At 39.0% G+C, this 23,660-nt stretch overlaps 1 protein-coding gene across 5 annotated transcripts in view; it reads right to left on the bottom strand.

Annotated features, from left to right (window-relative positions):
- Positions 1–23,660, bottom strand: part of RAB27B (RAB27B, member RAS oncogene family) — a 208,360-nt gene that overhangs the window by 18,741 nt on the left and 165,959 nt on the right. For all 5 annotated transcript variants that reach the window (XM_029060670.2, XM_029060671.2, XM_029060672.2 and 2 more), the window contains 2 exons: positions 4,744–4,915; positions 1,306–1,391 (listed from right to left, as the gene is read on the bottom strand). In XM_029060670.2, the coding sequence (XP_028916503.1) occupies positions 1,306–1,391; positions 4,744–4,896 (239 nt within the window). In that variant the 5' untranslated portion in view covers positions 4,897–4,915. The remainder of the gene's footprint in view (positions 1–1,305; positions 1,392–4,743; positions 4,916–23,660) is intronic.

The raw sequence follows: 23,660 nt of genomic DNA, 5'->3' as shown, positions 1-23,660 counted from the left end.
GCAGCACTGTCAATAAAGAAGTAGCATGGCCTAATGGATAGAGCATGGGCCTGGGATCAGAAGGACCTGGATTCTAATCCTGGCTCTGCCATTTGTCTGCTGTCTGACCATGGGCAAGTCACTTCCTTTCTCTGTGCCTCAGTTTCCTCATATGTAAAAAGGGGATTAAGACTGTGAGCCACCCATGGGATAGGGACTGTGTCCAACCTGATAACCTTGTAGCTACCCCAGCATTCAGTACAACAGTTTCTTCATATATATATATATATATACACACACACACACACATACACACATATGTATATATATACAGATATATATACACACAGATATATATATATACACACACACACATACACACACACATATATAAGCATACAAGTATGTGCTATATCATAGGGAAAACTAAGATCCTCCCATTTCTATTTCTGCAAAGAGATAAAAAAGTTAATTTCATTTCAAAATTTTTTACATCAGTGATAACAAAACTGACATATGGAGGAAAAATCTTGAGAACTAAGCAGTGTTGACGTATGTATGCAAATGGGTTTCACAGTCAGAAAAGGCTGATAAAGTTCCCAGCCGCCTTTCCCGACACTTACACTTGCTAAATGTGAGAGTGTTTTGGACCCATTTCAAATACTGATTAATTTATACCTGTAAAAACATCATGAAGTGGGGTATATGATTCTTGCACTCAAAGTTATAAAAATAAGCATTTCATTCCAAATAAATCTAGGTGGTATTAAGCTTTTCCTCCTACAGATTTTATCAACAGAGCACCTCAACTTGCTAATGATGGTGCAAGGCATTATGGGGAGTGATAACATTCAACTCTGGATACATCTTTCCATCCGACCTCCAATCCTCCCCCTGCCGCCCCCGAAACAAAAAGAAATGACTACTGTCCTTTTTTTTCCCTGTAATTGTCTTAATAATTTTTATAGCATTGATCTTTTCCTTATTTTTCTATCTTCAATTAAGACTTTTTTAAAAAAAATCTTTATATATTCCCAGAATATCACACACTAGGAACCAATGGAAATCTTTATGGAAAGAGCCCGGGGACATTTAAGACTTCACAAGATTAGTTTTAAGACTGGAACATATTTAATAGGTTACAAGAGTTAGGAAAGAGTTCATCTTTTATTTCTTACATATTTAAAATCAATCATTTTTTCTATAACCAAGAGGATAAGATCATGACTCACAAGTTTTGCTTTAGATATTAAGGAAAATTAATCACGCATCATAAAGAGTGACTTCAATGTCAGAAATGCAATGTCACATGAGGAAATCAGTTACCTTTCCTGTCCTGCTGTGTCCCAAAGTTGAAGGTGGACTTTAAAGGCTTTTCCTGGAGATCCATTTGGTCCTCGGCTATTATAGACCTGAAAGGCACAGAACATCATCAGCTCACTAAATTGAGCCATACCTTTTTGGGTTTTTATCCAGTATAAAGGTTTATCTATATCTTCACTGATTTTTTGCTAAATTAGAATACGATGTGGAAGCAGTGTCCACCTCAGAATTTCTAGGAATGTCTACTCTGTTCTTTCTCATGTGTATCTGTTGATTCCAGTTATTAAACAACTGTGAGGTTCATTTGTCAAATGATAATGTAAATGTATTTTCTGTATGATCTAGGTTGAGTCAGACTCATTATGTCACTACATCACTATACTGGATATTCTGAAAACCTCCTTAACTTTGGAGTTATAGTCTTTGAAACCTTGCCGTTATAAATGACTACATGAATAGTCAAAATGATTAATCCACAAAGAAGGTATTTTCCACATGAGTTTTCATCCAGCATTTAATAGCAGCCTTTACTAGGTATTAGTACAAAAGTTGATAGAGTTCTTAATATAACTTTCCATTTTTAATTGTTGCTCCATTATTTTGATAAAATTAAACATCAAATTAATCAAATGCGATAGTTTGCACAAAGAAAACAAGTATTTCTGGAAAATGGTTCAAATGGTGAACTCGACTGGTACACAAATTGATTTTCAAAGGATTAGCAAAGGCAGAAAACTTGTGAATTATAGGTAACATTTGGGCTGACAACACAGTTGCTACTTAAATATCATCTCCAGGGAGGGTAGGATCATTTTAAATTGAAAATTCGGAAACATGCAAAAGGAGCAGGATTGGGTTGGAATTTTTGAGGAAGGATGAAGTTCTGCAGTGGTAGATGGAGGAATTCTCTGATTTCCAAGAAGCAATAGTTTGCCTCGGGTTAGTACTGATAGGTAGCAAACTCCCTCAAACTAGCTTCAGTCCCCAACTGCTCTGTGAACATGAGCAAAAATGAGCCACTTGGGTGACTATTTTGCCTGACAGGAAAAGGAAATATTGCTACTCTGCAAGGGGAGCTATTACTAATATCTGGGTTGCTGTGAAGTTATGGCAGCTCTTATCATCAGGGAGTAATAAATTACCTAAAGTATACTCCTAACTAAATGCTTCCAAAAATGGAAGTCAATTTCGGCACCTCAGGTCAAAGTCAGATTAATTTTGTTGGTAATTGAGCTGTTGATGACATTGTCGGCAGTCGAACTTTAAACTTTTTATAAGCTTTGATTATTTGGACTTATTTTGATACTATTTTTTGCAACAAGCTGCACTAAAGAAAACTTGCGTTTTAAAACTCACCATGTCTGATGCTACCAGATATGCACAGAAACCATCCTGTCTGCTACCACTTGCGTTTCTTGATAAACATTCCCTAGTTCACCAATGTTCTAGTCAAAATGTGAATGTGAAATGTGAAAACACATGCAAATTATGGCATAATTGAGTACACTACTAGAACTATGGAATGCCTGTGGCATGAGATACTTACAAGAGGAATTCTACCCAAGTGAACAGTTATCGCTTATTTCAAACTGATACTCCAGCCATTTGCCAATGTAGTCGGTTCTACCAGAACACATGCTTTCACCAGATGCTTTGGAGGGAACGGAGCAGCAGAATTAGGGAATGCTCCTCCAACAACATGTATGTCCGGATAAAACAAGATGTGGTACTGGAAGGAATGTTTTGTACACATGCATGTGAGATTGGACAATGGGTGAGTACTAAAATGTGAATTTTCTTAATGTGGTGTTCTTTGAGATCACAACTTCCTTGTCACAGAGGAAATGGCTATCTCAAGGAGTCAGTTGAGAAAGCACTGAGGCTTTCTCAAATGAATTTCTTGCTTCCCAGCCTATGTCCTCCACAACTGACACATCAACTGTCACACCAGCCCAGCATTAAAGAGTTCACAAATGGCTCTATTACTTCATATACAGTTGTCCCTCCATTTCAGCACTTTTTTGCTCATGGTTTTCTCTATTTATGGTTGGTTGGACTAATACTCACAGACGGGGTAATGGCGGTACAATCTCTATTCCTTGCTTTATCTTTGATTACCAGCAGCTACAGCCCTGCCTCTTCAGGAGCTGTCTGACCACGCTGCCCTCCTGTAAAACCCACATAGCCCTCATTTCCTCTTCTTCCACTCCCTTGCACTTAGATTTGCACCCACGCTCAGCCCCCTGTACTCATGTACATATCTGTAATTAATTTTTTTAATTTTTATTAGTGTCTTTTTCCCCCTCTAGTCTATAACCTTGTTGTGGACAGGGAATGTTACCAGCAGCATGACTCAGTGGAAAGAGCCCTGGCTTGGGAGTCAGAAGTCGTGGGTTCGAATTCCAGATCTGCCACTTGGCAGCTGTGTGACTATGGGCAAGTCACTTAACTTCTCTGTGCCTCAGTTACCTCATCTGTAAAATGGGGATGAAGACTGAACTTCACGTGGGACAACCTAATGACCCTGTATCTACAGTGCTATGCACATAGTAAGCACTTAACAAATACCAACATTATTATTAACTCTGTTATATAGTACTCCAAGTGCTTATTACAGTGTTCTGTTCTCAATAATTACCATTGATTGATTGACTGAGATAGCCAAGTTGTTGAATAAACTTCCCAGTGCTTTGAATGCAGCTGCCAGGGGATACGAAAGGCGGTTTTACTTCATTTGCTGAGGTTTCTCTAAATAATAATATTGTTGGTATTTGTTAAGCGCTTACTATGTGCACTGTTCTAAGGACTGGGTAATCAGGGTAATCAGGTTGTCCCACGTGAGGCTCACAGTCTTCACCTCCATTTTACAGATGAGGGAACTGAGGCACAGAGAAGTGAAGTGACTTGCCCACAGTCACACAGCTGACAAGTGGCAGAGTAGGGATTTGAACCCGTGACCTCTGACTTCCAAGCCCGGGCTCTTTCCACTGAGCCACGCCGCTTCCCTCTATAATTCACTCTGAATACTAATATGAGTACTCTACTACTTCCTCCTATTTGTGATTTATTTTAGTGTCTGTCTCCCTTGAAGTGTAAACTCCTTCATGTCAGCACTTACTGTGTGCAGAACACTGTAGTACACACTTAGGAGAGTACAATATAACAGACAACTCTTGTACTCTGCCAAGTAAAGTGTATAGTATAGTGCAGACAGAAGATACTGAAATATTCTGGATTGACTTCATATATTTTGGGATTCCTTTGGGATGGTTATTTGACGGTTCCTGAGGTCTTATTTAGACCCAAAAGACATTTCAACTCACCCACAACATACTGCATTAGAGGCAGGGATTGGGGGATACAGAATCAATTCAGTCTTCCCAGGTTCCCTCATCTTTATTAGATGGAAAGAAGGTACTAAATATTAAAGTATTAACTCACCACACGCTTTTCCCGAAAGTCAATTCCTACTGTGGTGATGAATTTGGGATTGAATTTGTTGTCAGTATATCGGTAAAGGAATGTCGTCTTTCCCACTCCTGAGTCTCCAAGGGCCAGGAGCTTGATCAGATAATCGTAGTCCCCATCAGTCATAGTGCTGATCTTGGTGAACCTTTTGAAGAGAGAAAAATTTAAGAGAAGTTTAAAAGTTATTTAGAGAAAATCATTTTTTATATTGATATCAAAATGCCACTATTTTCTAGGCTTATTTAAAATGGCTCCACTTCTATTAAATTCTATACCTATGTATATAATAAAACAATATAACTAAGACAAAGTTCATAACCTCTGCTTGGTTAAAAAGGTAGATTCTGTATTTTTCCTTTTTCCCTTTCTCTTTTTTACTGTTGGATTACTTTTGATTGCTAGCTTTTTAACTAGATTATCTGAAGGTTTAAGTAAAAAATAGATTTTTTTCTTTAAAGCTTCATTTGACTTTGATTGGGCATCCTTAGAAACCATCCAGTTAAGTTCCTAGTATATCCATTGTGTTTTGATTCTCTCAAATAATACACATGGGCAGCCAGAATATTTACAAAATTATATAGCAAAACGTTTCTCCAGTTTTCCAAACAAATGTATCTGCTCCAACTGAGGTGTGAGCAGCATCTATGTCCCTTTCTGCTCCAGAGGTAAAATTAGCATAAATCATATATTAAATAAACTATAAATTATTTTAGACTGATAACTATTTCTATATTTCACCCATTTTGTACCTATCTTATTTTGTATAACAATAATTACAACAAACTCTCAGAGTCTAAGGCATTCAAATGAACCATGATCACTGCTTTCATATGCCAGCAATTGAGGAAGAATTAGTAACAGTAACAGTATTTCCTAAGTGTTTTTTTGTGCAGAGCACTGTACCAAGTGCAAGGAAAGAATACAGAATGTGGAAATTAGACATGTTCCCTGTCCCTTAGTGGGGCTCACAATCTGGAAATGAAAACGGGGAGAGGGGATGGAAACACACACACATACGGAAAGATGAAACAAAACACTTGATGATACAAAGACAAAAAACAAATATCTGTAGCATACTGTAGTTAGAGGAGTGGAATTTTGGGCTCCTCGTGATTCAGCATTCAACAGACATGACTATAGCCACAATAACCACAACAGCAACAACACCACAAACTTTCCAAGTTTTACGTGGAATTGGTGTCATGTGGCAGCCATGACTGACCCGATAGTCTTGTATCTACCCTAGCATTTAGTACAGTGCTTGGCAGATAGTAAATATTTAACGAATACCACAGTAATTACTACGTTTCTGTTGCCTATGCCTAAAGATACTCAAACCTAATGTATTAATCAGTGCTGTAACCAGATGTTATGGCCAGAACAGGTATGCCTTTCACCTGTGCTAACAGTGGTGATCCACCTGGTTCTGAAGTTACCACGAGGCAGTCTGTTTCTTGGATCCATTTCTGCTTTATGAATCTCTTGTATAAAACCTTAGAGTCAAGCTTGGTCTGTTGTACAGTTTCTTTTCCCACTTGAACTTGGCATTTTTGCTTGAACTTTGGAGTTTTTCTTTTTGTAATGGCATTCGTTAAGCCCTTTTTATGTGTCAGACACTGTACTAGGCACTAGGTTAGATACAAGCTAATTAGTTCAGACATAGTTCATGTCTCATTTGGGGCTCACAGTCTTTAACCCCATTTTACAGATGAAGTAACTGAGGCAGAGAAGTTAATTGACTTGCCGAAGGTCACACAGCAGACTAGTGACAGAATAGGTATTAGAACCCAGGTCCTTATGAATCCCAGATCTGTGCTCTATCCACTAGGCCAAGCTTCTTCTCTTGTTTATTATATAACTTTCCTTTCACATTCAAAGATGTTTCCATTGATGGTGCAATCCAAACTCTTTGCCTAGGCAATAGTGACCCACCATTCCACTAGGTGGACATATAAAGTTTTTTTTTGATGCCTGTTTACTGGTTTTGATGTGTATATATCTATAATTACTTCTATTTATTCATATTGATGCCATTTTACTTGTTTTGTTGTTTGTCTCCCCCCTTCTAGACTGTGAGTCCGTTGTTGGGTAGAAATTGTCTCTGTTGCCAAACTGTACTTCCCAAATGCTTAGTACAGTGCTCTGCACACAGTAAGCACTCAAAAAATATGATTGAATGAAGGAATGAATGAATGGTCTCTCTTTATTGCTGGATTGTACTTTCCAAGCGCTTAGCACAGTGCTCTGTACACTGTAAGCACTCAATAAATATGGCTGAATGAACGAATATATAATGAAACCTTCATTGCTTGTATCCATCTCAGTACTTAGTAGAGTGCTTGGCACATAGTAATAACAAATACCATTATTATTATTATGACTATTATTATTTTTCATTCATTCAATCAAATTTATTGAGCACTTAGTGTGTGCAGAGCACTGTACTAACCACTTGGAAGAGTATAATAATAAATAATAAACAGACACATTCCCTCCCTCACAATGGGCTTACAGTCCAGAGGGAGACTTGAGATCCCTTTTCTCTGCTATTATGACCGATTCCTTTATGAAACATGTTTATGAGGGTACTATCATCCCATTGTCTTCAAAAAGAAAATACCAGCCTACGATGGCATTTGGATCTGTTTCTCACTGGTATTTTGGGCTGATAGCTGACTCCCATAGTCTAAATGCCAGTTTCATTTTTTGGCCAGGCACCGCCCAAATCTGTTTCATTTTCTAAAAACACACATTAAATCAAAGGTAAGATCTCTATCTGGCAAGGCTCGAAAGGGTGATCGGTGTAACAGCATCACTTATTCTTCTGTGATATTGAAAACATGTTGCTCTTTTGTGGGCTGCTCTGAGAGAGGAAAGCAGAGCAAGAATCATTTAGAGTTCTAGGAAATGTATTTGATATTTGAAGACAATACCATTGTATAACATTTGACCACAAATCCTTTATATCGAGAAACAAGAATACTATTCTCTTGTCCCTCTCTGGATAATTTCAACTCCAGTCACATTGACTTTTCTAATTACACTTTGTTTCACAATAAAAGGTTACTTATCTATGGCCCTAAGGCCATCCCGGATCTCACACCACTGCTGCACAAAGTTCAGGCACGGGCAGGTCCTCCTGCTTCTAATCCTCAGCTAGAGAACTGTGTAATAGGTAGGGAAACAGCTTCCCAAGGAAATACAAATCCATATGTCAGAGGAGAACCTAGGAGAAATGTGGGTTGAATTGGAAACCCTCAGGGGATGGTAAGATGGTTCTCTGAGTTTTATTCAGGGATAAGAGGGCAGTGAAATGTATTAAGCTATGTGTGTGATTTGAGGCCTCACACAAATCCAGACCCCTGATAGGTCTATGGTCATTTGGTTATTGCTGAGCTTATAGAGACCTAGTTGCCCTCGGAAATGTACTTCCAGAGTGCAGAACTTTTCTGGCTGACCTGGATGCAAGAGAAAATATCTTGTCAGATGTTGCATGATCTGGTAAACTTGGAAGGTGACTCTTCAGTTAAATACTCAGAAACAGAGGACCACTGGTGTAGTTGGGGCTGCCACATCCTGAATCATCCACTTATCAACCCAAGAAGCAAGATGAGGAATGAATGGCTGACTGGAAAAGCAATGAAACACCTTCCCCCCCAAAAAAAATCTACCTGAATCTTGTTGCAAATATGAGAGATCAGAGTCAGAGACAGTCTGTCCACTGTCAGAAGAGATACGAGAGGTGTGGTCTTGGACAGAATCAGAATAGCAAACAGGACATTTGACCATTTGTTTAGGTCTCTGAGGGAGAGCTTACTATTTTTCTAGGGAAAAAGAAGATTGAGAGAGAGAGAGAGAGAGAGAGAGAGAGAGAGAGAGAGAGAGAGAGAGAGAGAGTAGCAGAGAGGGTGAGCTCAATATAATAAAAAATTGAACTCATCTTTCACACAAATCTTCTCCACTTCATTTTCCCATCACATTTGACAACACCACTATCTTTGAGGCCCTCAATCTTGGCAATGTCCTTTACTTTTCCTTCTTTTCCAAATGCTCCACATCCAATCTATCATAGTCTTCCAAAACATTTCCAGAATACTTTTTCATTCATTCAATAGTATTTATTGAGCACTTACTATGTGCAGAGCACTGTACTAAGTGCTTGGAATGCACAATTTGGCAACAGAGACAATCCCTGCCCAATGACAGGCTTACTGTCTATTTGGGGGAGACAGCAAAGCAAAACAGAACAAAACAAAAACAAGACAATATCATCAAGATAAATAGAATCAAGGTGATGTACACCTCATTAAGACTCTCCCTTCTCTAGTTCATACATCATTCCTATTCTGGGATAATTTTTTCTGAAATGTCAGCCTGCACACATCTCCCCATTCTTCTGAAAACTTCTAGTTTCTCTCCATATCAAGCAGAAGCTCCTCACCATTGGGCTTAAAGCACTCGATAAGCTCTCTCCATTGTTATCCACTTTCTTCTTCCATTACACCTTGCTCATTTAATTCTCTTTCAATTCATACAATCGATTGATTTATTGAGTGTTTACTGTGCGCACTCCACTAAAAACATGGGAGAGCCCAAAATCACAGAGTTGGTGGACACGTTCCCTGCCCACAAGAAATTTACAGTCTAGCGAGAGACAGGCAGTAATTAAATATGTTTTGGATATGTACATAAGTGCCGTAGGGCTGAGAGAGGTGAATAAAAGGTGCAAATCCAAGGGAGAAGAGAGTGGGAGAAGAGAAAAGGAGGAATTGGTCAAGAAGTGTCTTGGAGGAGATATGTTTTTAATAAGGCTTTGAGATGGGAAGAGTGAACATCTGTTGGATGTGAAGAGGGAGGAAGTTCCAGGAAAGAGGCAGCATGTAAGTGATGGGTCATCAGCGAGATTGATGAGATTGAGGTACAGTGAATAGGCTGGCCATTAGAGAAGTGAATGTGAAGGCTGGACTGTAGTAGGAAATCAGGGAGGCAAGATGATAGAGTACATTAAAGCTGAAAGTAAGAAATTTCTGTTTGATCTGGAGTTTCTTAAGGATTGGGGATACCTAGACTGAATGTTTTGGTAGAACAATAATCCGGGAAGCAGACTGACATATGGACTGAAGTGGGGAGAGAAGGAAGCAGGGAGGTCAGCTAGGAGGCTGATGCAGTAATCAAGGCAGGATAGGATAAGTTCTTGGATTAACACAGAAGCAGTTAAAATGGATAGGAAAAGGCAGAATTAAGTGATATAGTGAAGGTTGAACTGATGAGATTTGGTGACAGTGAATATACAGATTGAATGAAAGAGAATAATCAAGGATAATGCTAAAGTTACAGGCTTGTGAGACAGGGAGGATGATGATGCTGTCTACAGTGATGGGAAAGTCATGGGGAGGACTGGGTTTGGGTAGGAAGATGAGGCCTTCTGTTTGGGACATATTAGATTTGAGGTGTCAGTGGGACATCCAAGTAGAGGTGTCCCGAAGGCAAGAGGAAATATGAGACAGCAAAGAAGGAAAGAGATCAGGACTGGAGATGTCTATTTGGGAATCATCCACATAGAGATGATACTTGAACCCATGGGAGTGAATGAGTTCTCCAAGAGAATGGGTATAGATGGAGAATAGCAGGAGATCCAGAACTCAGCCTTGAGGGACTCCTAGAGTTGGAGGGTGGAAGGCAGAGGCCACAAAAAAGACTGACATTGAGCGGCCAAAGAGATAGGAGGGGAACTAGGAGGGGATGGTGTCAGTGAAGTCAAGGAATGGCTTCAGTACTGAAGGCAGATGAAAGGTTAAGGAGGATTAATTAAGATGGAGTAGAGGCCACTGGACTTGGCAAGAAGGAGATTTATGATTGGTGACTTTTGAATACGTAGGTTTGTAGAGGGAAAGGGGTAGAAGACAGATTGGAGGAAGTCAAGGAGAGAATTGGAGTACAGTGCTCTGCACACAGTAAGTGCTCAATAAATGATTGAATGAATGGATTGGAGGAGACAAAGTGGAGATACAATGTAGTCTATTGAATAGATCATGGGCCTGGGAATAGGAAGGACCTGGTTTCTAATCCCTGATCTGCCACTTGTCTGCTGTGTGATCTGAGGCACTTCACTTCACTGTGCCTCAGTTCCCTCATCTGTAAAATGGGCTTTAAAACTGTAAGCCCCTTATGGGACAGAGATTGTGTCCTGCCTGGTTAGCTTGTATCTACCCTAGTGCTTACTACAGTAACTGGCACATAGTAAACACTTAATGACTACTACAGAAAAGTGGGTGTAAGCAAGTTGCTCAAGGAGTTTGGAGAGGAACTGTAGGAGGGAGATGGGGCAATATCTAGAAGGAGCCTTGGGGTCAAGGGAATTGTTTTTTTTTTCCTTAGGATATTGGACACATGAGCATATTTGAAATCAGTGGTTAAGAAGCCATGGGAGATTGAACAGTTGAAGATAGTGGTTAGGGAGCTAAGAAGATAAAGGGCAATCATTCTGATAAGGTGAAAATGGAAGTGGACAGAAGAGCAACTGGTGGGGCTATATTTTTGAGGAGGTGGGAGATTTCCTCTTGTAATACTGCTGGGAAAGATGGGAGAGTTGAAGAAAGGGCAGGGAGAAGGAGGGTCTCGTCTATTTCTTCCCCTATCCGAAATTTATGTAAATGGCTCTCTTCCCAGTGAGACTGTAAGTTTCTAGGAGGAAAGAATAATATATTTTAATTCTTTCAAAATCTCCCAAGAACTTACTTAGCACAGTGTTCTGCACACAATAAGTGCTCAATAAATGTTATTGATCAACTGAGAGAGGGAGAGTAAGAGTAACCAATTCTCCAGTTTTAACTTCAGCTATCCCAAGACTTCTTCCAGGTAAATCACATCCTGAAATTCCAACATTAAGTAGCACTTTCCTCCGGCAGTTCCACTCCATGGCCTTAGTCTGCTGGGTGGAGACTGTTTGAATCTTGTTGCCAATGTTTGATGCCAAATAAATGAGAAAAATGCACTTAACCATTGGAAAACTCACTGAACACATAAAAATCACACTACCAAAATGCTGAGAGTGCTCAAGGTCAGTGAAGAAGAAAGAATGAAGCTTGTATTACATATCCAAATGAATAACACTGTCTTGTCTTATGTCATTGAGCTATCTCTGATCCACAGCGACTCCATGGAAACTTCTCACTCTCCACCTGCAATTGTTCCGGTAGCATATTCAAAGAGTTTTCTAGGTAAAAATATGGAAGTGGTTGACCACTGACTTCTTCCGTATAGCACTGGAGTGCTCTGATAATTCATTTGGATATGAGAAGCAGAGTGGCTCAATGGAAAGAGCATGGGCTTGGGATTTAGAGGTCATGGGTTTGAATCCCTTGTCAGCTGTGTGACTGTGGGCAAGTCACTAAACTTCGCTGTGCTTCAGTTTCCTCATATGTAAAATGGAGATGAAGACTGTGAGCCCCACGTGGGACAACCTGATTACCCTGTATCTACCCCAGCGCTTATAACAGTGCTCTGCACATAGTAAGTGCTTAACAAACTCCAATATCATTATTATTATTATTATATGGGGTCCAACTTAATACCTTCTTCTGAACTTTGGTTCTTTGGTCCTTTGGATCCTGGCATATCTTATTTTTTCTTTCACAGCACAATTTCAATGCTAAATCTTTTATTCCATAGGAGAGTCTAGTTGTTTTGTTTTTTATAATCTCTCAGAATATTTTCTGAACAATAGGTGCTACAAGAAAGCTTGGCATAATTATTCTGTTTTGAATGAGAGTTCCCAAAGATTAGTTCTTTTATTTCTATTGCAATTCATGAAGTGCTCAGACTCTTTGGAATTAACAGGCAATCCCTCAAATGCTTTTTTTCTGTTATGGCTGATTACATTAACCGTACCCATTATATGTGGAGGACACTCAAATGGAAAATTGTACTTCAGGGTATGCATATGGAATTCCATCATGCTTTATAAATCTAATAAGTGGCCTACTAAAGAATTACTTTCATTCAGAGTTGACAAACTACATTCTCCTCATTTTCCCTTCTTCAGACAGAACTACAAGAGTATAAAAAACATTTCTTAAAGTTTTTCTGTGAATATGACTATCATTCTGAGGATTTTTGGCCATTCCTGATCAGGGCATGGCATTAAGAGACACAATAAGGAGGAAGGGACGATGAATTATAAGCTATCAAAGCAAAGCTCACTTCATTCATTAACCACTAACCACTGCAGAAATTCACAGAGAAAATATTTACACCAGGACAATTGGAAAATTTCCAGATGAAGAATCGGAGGACTAATTTCTTGGACATGAGGTAACTAACATCTCACTTCCATTCAGTTGGGTTTCTGAAATCATTCTGAAGGATTCTGAAGGAGACTGGAATTCTTAGAAGGCTCCTTTGCCTGGACAAATAAATTATCTGGATAATATAGGATTCCTAGATCCACTTCTAACAAAATTATTTTGCCCTTCATGAAGTTAGTGGTGTGCAACACCTGGTATAGACAGTATATGAGAGAATCATTGGAAAAAGTGATCACAATTTACAGTAATAATAATAATAATGGTATTTGTTAAGCACTTACTGTGTACCAAGCACTGTTCTAAGCCCCAAGGTAAATACAAGGTCATTTAGGTTGGAGACATTCTCTGTCCCAAATAGGGCTCACAATCTCAAATTCCATTTTACAATTGAGGGAACTGAGGCTCAGAGAAGCAAAGTGACTTGCCCAAGGTCACAGAGCAGACAAGTGGCATAATTGGGATTAGAACATTCTGACTCTCAGGCCCATGCTTTATCCACTAGATGATGCTGCTTCTCTTTAAGGGTGAGGGGGTCACCGGAGAGAAGAAGAGAAGATCAGAAAAACAACAACACAGGATACTTCATTTTAGAAAATAAAGGAAAGAAACAAAGATATGGAACCTTAGAAAAAAAGCTAAAAGGGTATCAAAAATAACCAGCTACTTACTATTAGATGGAAGTTGTTAAATTACATTATTTCAGTGGGGAAATGTGAACTTCAGGAGAAACAAAGGAAAAAAAAGGGATCAAGTAAAAACCCCTATTGGGAAAATGGCAAGATATAATTGGAAATTAAATGGGGAAAAATGATCCTTCAAAAAATGGAACGCTCATGCAAGTTACTAGTAATTAGTAATGGAAATATTGAACTGAAATCCACCTTCTCGCCCCATCCAAATCCACTTTAACTTTCCCTACAGGGTTAACAATAATAATAATAATAGCAAAGCATTGTGCTAAGTGATGCTGTAGATGCAGAATAATCACAGCAGATGCAGTTCCTAACCCACATGGGTATCACAACCTAAGGGGAAAGCAGGAACAGCTTTATAGACTCCATTTTACATGTGAAGAATCTGGAGGCAAAGAGAAGTCAATTGATTTGTCCAGAAGCTGCAAATGGCAGAATCAGAATTAGAACTCAGGGCTTATTAATAATAATAATTGTGGCATTTTAAAAGCACTTACAGTACATCATTCACTGTTCTAAGTTCTGGGGTGAATATGAGATAATCAGGATGGACACATTCCCTTGTCCCATAAAAGACTCACAGTCTAGTAAGGAAGAGAACAGATATCAAATTTGTAAAATGGGGATTTTACAATTAAGAAAACTGAGGCAGAATGAAGTCAAAGGTCACAAAGCAGGGAAATTGCAGAGCCAGTCTGAGAACTCAAGTATTGACTCCCAGACCAGTGTTCTTTCCACTAGCCCATGCTGCTTCTCACAGTTGACATCACTAACCGTTGTTTTCAAAACCTACAACTTTTTCATCCTTGACTCCTCACTCCATCAATTTTCATAGTCATCTTGTCATTTAATCCTGTCAGTTTTCCCTCCAAAACATTTCCTGGATCCACTTGTTTTTCTTCATCAATATTGCTATCACCCTAATCCAGGTGCTCATTATATTCCACTAGACTACCAAGACAGTCACTCACTCGTCTCCCCTTCTCCAGGATCTCTCCTCTCCAGTCTGCTACCGGGACTATGTTTCTAAAAAGTCATTTTACACTTATGTCTATTTTCATCGTAACATCTGCTAGATACCCATTCCTATCCCAATCAAGGAGAAATATCCCACCCCATATCTGAGGGGATCCCCGAAGTCTCAGTTCTAAAAATCTCCTTTGAAGAACTCATTTGCTTCCAAAGCTTCAGCTATTATCTCTTTGCCGTTGACTCCTAAATCTACCTCTCCTGCCCCGCCCCGCCATCTCACATTCCCTTCCTTTCGGAACATCTCTATTTGGATGTCTTGCCAACACCTCAAACTTAAGCTTTCAAAACAGAACTCCTCATCACCTGAGGAGTCCTGCTGACTTTTCCCATCACAGTTGATAACACCACCATCTTCCCTGCTTCATAAATTCACAATCTTGGCACTGTTTTGACTCATCTCTCTCTTTTAACCTACATATTCAGTCAGTCACCAAATTCTGTTGATTTTATCTTCATATCATCTCTAGACTCTTTCCCTTCCTCTCCCTCCAAACTTCTACTGTGCTAATCAGATCACTTGTCATATCCCACCTTGATTACTGCATCAGTCTTCTCACTGAGTTCCCTGCCTCCAGCTTTTCTCCCCTCCAGGCCAGGCTGCACTCTGCTGCCCAGATTGTTTTTTCTATATAATCACCTATGCACTCGTATTCACACACCTAAACAGCAGTCATACCACCAAGCACTTTGAAAATAACTCCTCCCTGCCCTAGTTGTAATTGATTTCACTGTCTCCACCTACTAGACTGTATGTTTTTTATGGACTCTTTGAGAGTGATGGGGGTTATTAACCTATTTTCATGTACATATTAGTAGTAGAAAGTTCAGTAGGGAAACTGTGGAGCTATTTGATAAGATAATGAATCAATGGACTCTGGAATAAAAACAAGATACCAACAGGCTCAGTGGTTTGACAGAGAAAGATATTAGATTCCCATACCCAAGTTGAAAACAGCTGGATCAATTGCAGTGATCACCCAAGAGATTTAAGACTAGGGAATGTGTCAACAACTCTGCTGTATTGTAGTCACCCAAGTGCTTAGTACAGGCTAGTAAACACTAAATAAATATGATTGACTGACTGACTAATTAAATCACAAATGGATGCAAGCAAATCAATGGGACTGGATAGTATCTAAATGAGTTCTGAGAGAACTCAAATTTATGAAACTCATGGCAAAAGTGTGCAGTTTGTCTTCACTTGCATTACATTGAAGTTATAATTCTCATCTATATAAAAAGTTTCAGAGGTGATCATAGGAACTATAGACCAGTAAATTTCACTTCCATACCCTGCAAGTTAGCAGAAATTAAAATTATGCTTAGGTTCAGTGAACCCTTAGAGAAATACAATCTGCTTGTGGAAAGACAATATGTTTTCTCTAAACAGAAATCATGCTTTCACTGAAGTTCTCTAAAGTGGATAATAAGTATATGGGTAGAGTGGAGTGAAACCCGTGGATAGAATATATTTAGATTTTCAAAAGGTATTTGACAGAGCTCCACACCAAGGCTTTAAAAACAGAGTAATCATATAATTCTAGGGAATTAACTCCACAGATAGGAATTGGCTAAATTATAGCAAAAAGCAACCTTTCAGGTTGGACAAACTATAAATGGGGTCCCCCAGGTTCAGTGCAGAATTAGAAAACTGTAAGCACTTGGAGTTAATCACCACAGAAAGATATACAGGCGGAAAATTTTATCAGGTTTGGACAACTTCATTGGTCAGAGGTCTATAATAGGTTTCTAGAGAAAAAAATTATGGATATAGATGGTGGGGAAGTTATGATATATACCTCAGTGAATATCAGAAGGCAATGATCATAGGGACCTCGCAATTATCCTATCCACTGCCAGAAATAGAATAAAGGGCTTGATGGATCCTTGGGATGAAAAGTAAATATTTTGAAATCTGTAGAAAGTTGATTATTCCATCTTATTTAGATTAATTTATGATAACCAACAGCTCACATAATTAGTGAGGTTAGGTTTGGCTTCCTTAGAAAGCTTCCAGTATTTGAATGTATATCCAATTATTTTTTCCCTATTATTCTAACTAGTCACAAGCAGTTAAGTGGCCATTTGAATAATTGGGCTCTGTCTGTGGTATAAAGTTATTCTGTTGTTCCATAAATGGCTAAATATTACATCATTTTCAGGAAGTACTGTATAGTATTAAATGAGTCATAGCCTAAGGCGGGGCAAACACTCAGCTGAATATAAAGCATGCTTCAAATATGTAAATTAACCTATCTAAGGTCCAAGTTTAAATTATGAATGGACAAGATTTTGCTGGGGAGCATTTACAGCACCAAGGGTGAGATCTGCTTTATTCTTAGGGTAGTCTGGCACTTTCTTACCATTAGAAGGAGAACAGTATCTATGTCTTAATAAACCTTCTTTATTTTATTGCATTATTTGATACTGACTTCATTGTGGAGCTGCATGCTGCTAAAATTTCAAAATTAGAAAATAAATCAAAATCTGGGAAAATCAAATCACCTTCAAGCTAACAATGGTGAATGCATGTTCTAGTATCCAAATCCAACTGCGAGGGGAAAAACCTCCAGTAATTTTCCCCTCTGTGATTAAGTAACCTAGAAAGAGCTAGAATGACAATGTACCTATTTCTGGAATTTGACCTCTTCACACTTGACATGAAAGAAAAAAATTGCCACTGTTGACTTGTTCATATATGTTTATATTTTATTATTTATATTAATATAAATGAACATATTCAGAGAAGCAGCATGGTTTAGTGGAAAGAGCACAGGCTTGGGAGTCAGAGTTTGTGGGTTCTAATCCCAGCTGTGGCACTTATAAGCTGTGTGACTTTGGGCAAGTCACAACTTCTCTGGGCTTTGGTTACCTCACCTGTAAAATAGGGATTAAGACTGAACCACACGTGGGACAACCTTGAATGACCTTGAATCTACCCCAGGATTTAGAACAGTGGTTGGCACATAGTAAGTGCTTAACAAATACCATCATCATGATATTGATATCTGTCTTCCCCTCCAGAATGTTGGATCACTGTGGGTAGAAAATGTTTATATCTCCTCTGTTTTACTGTGCTCTCTCAAGTGCTTACTACAGTGTTCTGCACACAGTAAACACTCAAAAAGTAATGGTAATAATAATAAATATTATTGTGGTATTTCTTAAGTGCTTACTATGTGCCAGGCACTGTTGTAAGCGCTGGGGTAGAAACAAGTAATAGGGTTGGACACAGTCCCTGTCCCACATAGGGCTCACAGTCTTAACCTCCATTTTACAGATGAGGGAACTGAGGCACAGAGAAGTTAAGTGACTTGCCCAAGGTCACCCAGCAGACAAGTGGTCAAGCTGGGATTAGAACACATGACCTTCTGACTCCCAGGCCTGTGCTTTATCTGCTAGGCCATGTTGCTTCTCATGATTTATCATTAAGTATAAAATTCCTCTTATGACCTGCATTTAGCACCAGCCCCTACCCCAATCTAATGTGTGTAGAAAGGGCCTTGAGAAGCCAGGAACAAGACTAATGGAGCCCTGTTCAAGTAATTCCATTCCAGAACCCATCTCCTAAATTCTGATGTCAGCAATGTGGCAGCTCAATTTTGGGGCCTGGGATCAGCCATAGGACACCCACAGTTGAGAAATGTTGCCATTTGTGTATACACAGAAGGCAATCAAAAAGGTAAATGTACAAAAGAAACACATTTTTCTTTTACTGAAGAGGGAGTAGAGGGACCAAAAGGGACAGACAGAAAGTGGCCCAGCCAATTAGGAGGCTCCTAGGGAAAACATAATCCCCTAGTCAAGAAAGCACATCTTCCAAGAGCAAGGAGTGGTTTCAGCCCAATCTGACCCTCACTTATGGCCAAATGAGCCTTTGCATAACGCTTGTCTACACCGAACAAAATGTAATCGGGAGAGGTACAGAAAAAGGCCAACAAAATGATCGATCAGCAGGAAGATGGAGGAGCTACCATATGAGGATAGATTAGAGATTAGACCTCTAGGCTGGAAAGATGATGACTGAAAGGAGAAAAATTTATAGAACTGTTTACCAAACTTCACAACCTTAGGATGTAGGGAGGGACACCTATGAAACCTTAGTGGTAGTAGGTTCAAGTCTGGAGAAAAACTTTCACACAGTAGATGATTAAGCAAATACCACTAACTGATTGATGGTAAATGGCCAGTTGGTATCTCACCAGACCCTTGTAGGAAGTACTGAACAGTGAATGCAATGGCAGCAAGGGGCAAACTTTACTGGTATCCATTGTGGAAGACATGTCTTTCTCTCTCTCTCTCTCTCTCTCTCTCTCTCTCTCTCTCAAACACACAGACACAACACAAGCTCACATTAGTTGCACCACAAGATCCCCAAGGGACATTTACAGATACCACTATACCCAGAAACAAGTCTCCTCATTCCAGCAGTAAGCAGTTCAACTCTCTCTGGCACCCTTAATACTATCAATAATCTCTTCTGACCTCTGACTACACTCTGTAGTAAATTACATGTTAGTTCTAAATTTCTAATTTGATTCAGATTCCCCTGATTGTTAAGTTTTAAAGTTATTATTGTACTTTTTAAACCTTTTTGAAAAAATTACCTATATTATGAATCTTTCTCTTTCTTATAATTTTTTTTACAAATGGTTAGCTGATCCAATTTCTTTCCCCTTAAACTTCCTAAATCAGTACTATTTCTTTCTTCATTCTTACTCACATTCCCACCCATTTCCTGAATTTCTTCTCTATTCCCCAACTTAAATCCATTCTGTCCATTTCCAACATCAGTGCTATCTTTACGCTCCTCAGGCTCACATCATGGATCACGTTTGACCACACCTTGGTAAATATTGCTGTAGCTTAAGCAGAATCTCTAACTCAAGCAATGGTGCCTAGTGGAAAGAACACAGGTCTGGAAGTCAGAGGACCTGGTTTCCCCACAACTTGTCTGCTATGTAACTTTGGGCAAGTCACTTAACTTTTCTGTGCCTAGTTTACTCGACTGTAAAATGGCAATTCCATAAACATTCTCCAGCCTACTACGACTGTGAGCCCCACATGTGGGACTGGGATTGCGTCAGGCCTAATTAGCTTGTGTCTATCCCAGTGCTTAGAACAGTGCTTGAGACATAGAAAGCACATATAAATACCATTAAAAAACTCTTTAATTATGGGCCACAGTTAGCAAAACTGACTAAAGACTCAATTTTACAAATACTGCAGCCATCCTAGAATATAAATTGGATAATAAAATCAAGGCTGACATTAGAACTGATGGCCTACAAGACTTTTCTCATGCATTTCTCTTGCTTGCCAGGATTTTGAATTAGTTTAACAATTTCTAGTTATACGGTATTAAAAAACAATCCACAGCAAACCATAAAGCTTATACATTTCCAGCCTGAAAAATGAGGTGCTGCTGGCACGTGATGAAAATAGAGTACTGCCAAAAGAAAAACACAATGCTGGATGAGCTTAAATATCCATCCCCGTCTTAACTCATTCTCTGGTATTTTGTCTGCAGTTAATTGTGTGACTTTTGAGAAGTGTGACTAATCTGAACCTTCTATTATCTAATGGAGACAATATGAATTGAAGTTCACATAAAATAAAGCTCTCTAGAAATCCAGGAATATTTTGCATTCAGAATAATAACTGTAGCATTTGTTAAGTGTGGCTCAGTGGAAAGAGCATGGGCTTTGGAGTCAGGGCTCATGAGTTCGAATCCCAGCTCTGCCACTTGTCGGCTGTGTGACTATGGGCAAGTCACTTAACTTCTCTGTGCCTCAGTTCCCTCATCTGTAAAATGGGGATTAAGACTGTGAGCCCCACGTGGGACAACCTGATTCCCCTATGTCTACCCCAGCGCTTAGAACAGTGCTTGGCACATAGTAAGCGCTTAACAAATACCAACATTATTATTATTAAGCAGCGTGGCTTTGTGGCAAGAACCTGGGCTTGGGAGTCAGAGGTCATGGGTTCTAATCCTGGCTTCGCACCTGTTGGCTGAGTGACTCTGGGCAAGTCACTTAACTTCTTGGTGCCTCAGTTATCTCATCTGTAAAATGGGGATTAAGACTGTGAGCCTCACGTGGGACAACCTGATTACCCTGTATCTCCCCCAGTGCTTAGAACAGTGTTCTGTACATAGTAAGCGCTTAACAAATACCAACTCATCATCATTAAGCACTTATTATGTGCCCAAAACTGCACTAAGCTCTGGGAAAAATAGGAGATAACCAGGTTGGACACAGTCCCTGTCCCACAGTCTATGTAGGAGGGAGTCCAGGCTTTTTGATTCCTAGTTTATGGATGAGACAACTGAGGCACTGAGAAATTACAAACTTGCCCAAGATCACACAGCAGACAATTGGTGGAACCTTGATTAGAACACAGGTCCTCTGACTCCCAGGTCCATGTTCTTTCCATCAAGCCATGCTGCTTCTCTCAGTAGAGTATGTCCACAGTGACGGCTCCAAAGTAGCCAGAATTTTATAATAATGCGATCTTTTTCCCTTCCTCACTCCATCCTTTTACTTCTCTTTGTGAAGCCAAACAATCTGATTTATTTTAGTATTCAGAAATAAAGTATTAGAATATGAGTTCCTGCCTTTTCTATTGCTTTTGTTTAAATTATTTGACACTTTTCCATTCTGATCACTGACTGCATGTAAATGACCATCTGCGTTGGGAAGGTAGCCATGCAGTTAAGCGCAATAAATCTTGTTTAGTTATTTCAATAGGCAGTGATAAAGTTTCATGAGTGAGACAGCAACTTTAGTTAATGCACTCCCATATACAGCACTATGTCTTCAACAGGACTATTGAAAATTAAGAATAATTGTATATCAAACCTCCACTTTTTTTTTTTGGTATTTGTTAAGCGCTTACTATGTGCCGAGCACTGTTCTAAGCGCTGGGGTAGACACAGGGGAATCAGGCTGTCCCACGTGGGGCTCACAGTCTTAATCTCCATTTTACAGATGAGGTAACTGAGGCACAGAGAAGTTAAGTGACTTGCCCACAGTCACACAGCTGACAAGTGGCAGAACTGGGATTCGAACTCATGACCTCTGACTCCAAAGCCCGTGCTCTTTCCACTGAGCCACACTGTTTCTCGGTTCTGACACTCAGATTCTACCCAAAATTCTCCAAAAATGAATCCAGTAGAAAGTAACATATCATGAACATTTACGTATTAAAGGTGAAAATGATATTCCTAACAAATTCCAACTACAGAAGAGCTCTACTGACAGGCAGTCCATATGTTGTAAATCTGGTATGTTTAGACTGGTGTGTTTAAAAAAGGTCAAATATTCATTATGAAAATAGAGGTTTATTTGATTCCACTAAGTTGATTTGATATTCTTTAATAACTTCAGGTTGTGTTCAGACTGATTTTCTTTAATTTGCCTTAATGTTTAGCCAACACCCAGTAAATAGTAAGCACTTAATAAATGCCATAGCCAACTACCTTAGTCACAGACTCTTTAATAGCAAATGAGCCAAGATGCAACTGACTCAGGAAATTACTAACTGTAAAACCTAATGATTGAAATAGTTAGAATTTTCGTGGTTCTTACATAAAAGCTCCTATGTGAAGAGTAAACAGCTAGAAAAAGACTCAAAGAGTTTTAAGGCTTTAGTATGCATTTATTCATTCTTTGTCCTGTATCCTCTGTTTAATGTAACTTTCTTGAGAATGACTAGACCTTCATTGACAGAGAAATATGAAGTACATCATCTGTAGCTGAGCCTTTTCTAACTACAAAAGCTTACGTCAATATGCCGAAGAATAGCTCTTGAACACATGAGAAATCATGCAGATTATTATGAATCACTATTTATAATCAGCACAGAGCTGCAGACTGATGACAAGCCTGTAAAAAAATGAAGTTATATACCAGTCTAACACTGGGAAATCCTAGCAGAGATTATCACTGGCAAAGCAGAAATGAAGGTTGTTATTGAATTCTGCTGCAGAGGCAGGGCTCTATTCAAAGCACTGACAAAAAAATGGAAAACAAAATAAAAAAGGCCTTAGGATCTTAAACATTTTAGAATGATTTCTTTCTTTGGAAAGTCTATTGGTCATAGAATATAATGCAGGTCAATTCACTGATTTATCTGATTGAAAGTATTTGCTGCAGCTATTGTTTCCCATGTATGAGACTCCTATAAAAACTGTATTTATGGTTGATAAATGCACCACAACTTTCATGCAATGTGTTATTTGATGCCTTTTAATAGGGGAAAGGGAAAATCTATGCCGGACACCTCTGAAGAGGGTAATGTGTTTATGTCACTTTCACCTATATTTAGTAAATTGGGTTACTATCCAAATAAATAATTTGGAGAGCTAGAAGACACAGTCTGATCTAAAGTACAATGGCCAACTATGGGACCCTAACAAGCTGAACTCCAAGATGCTAAACTGGTTCGCAGTTTGAAGTGATGATCATCCAAGACTACTGTTTTGCAAAAGTTGGTTCAAATTGGCCAAAGCCTAAAATACAGTTCGGTCCAAGACATTTGCATACCTTTTCCAGGTCAGGCTTGGTAAAGTGTGGTGTAGCCTGTGAGTTGAGGAACCAGAGATGAGGAAGGCTCAGCACCACAAATTAAATTAAAAAAAAGGCAGAGACATCAAAGCATCCAGAATCCTATCAGAATCAAACAGGGGACAGACAGGGAAGCTGAAAACCAGATTGAGTGGTATAATACCAGAAAATTTGCCATTATTCCCTCAAGACTCTATTGAATTTTCCTATTATATTTAAAGACAGAAAATTGAATGAGAAACAATTATAGACAATTTGAAAAAGGTGAAAGCACCAAAATTTTCAGTGTGTTA

The sequence above is a fragment of the Ornithorhynchus anatinus genome, chromosome 3 (assembly GCF_004115215.2).
Source record: "Ornithorhynchus anatinus isolate Pmale09 chromosome 3, mOrnAna1.pri.v4, whole genome shotgun sequence".
NCBI classification, from domain to species: domain Eukaryota; kingdom Metazoa; phylum Chordata; class Mammalia; order Monotremata; family Ornithorhynchidae; genus Ornithorhynchus; species Ornithorhynchus anatinus.
Note: the sequence above shows the minus strand (reverse complement) of the source record. Positions and strands in the feature narration are given on the sequence as shown.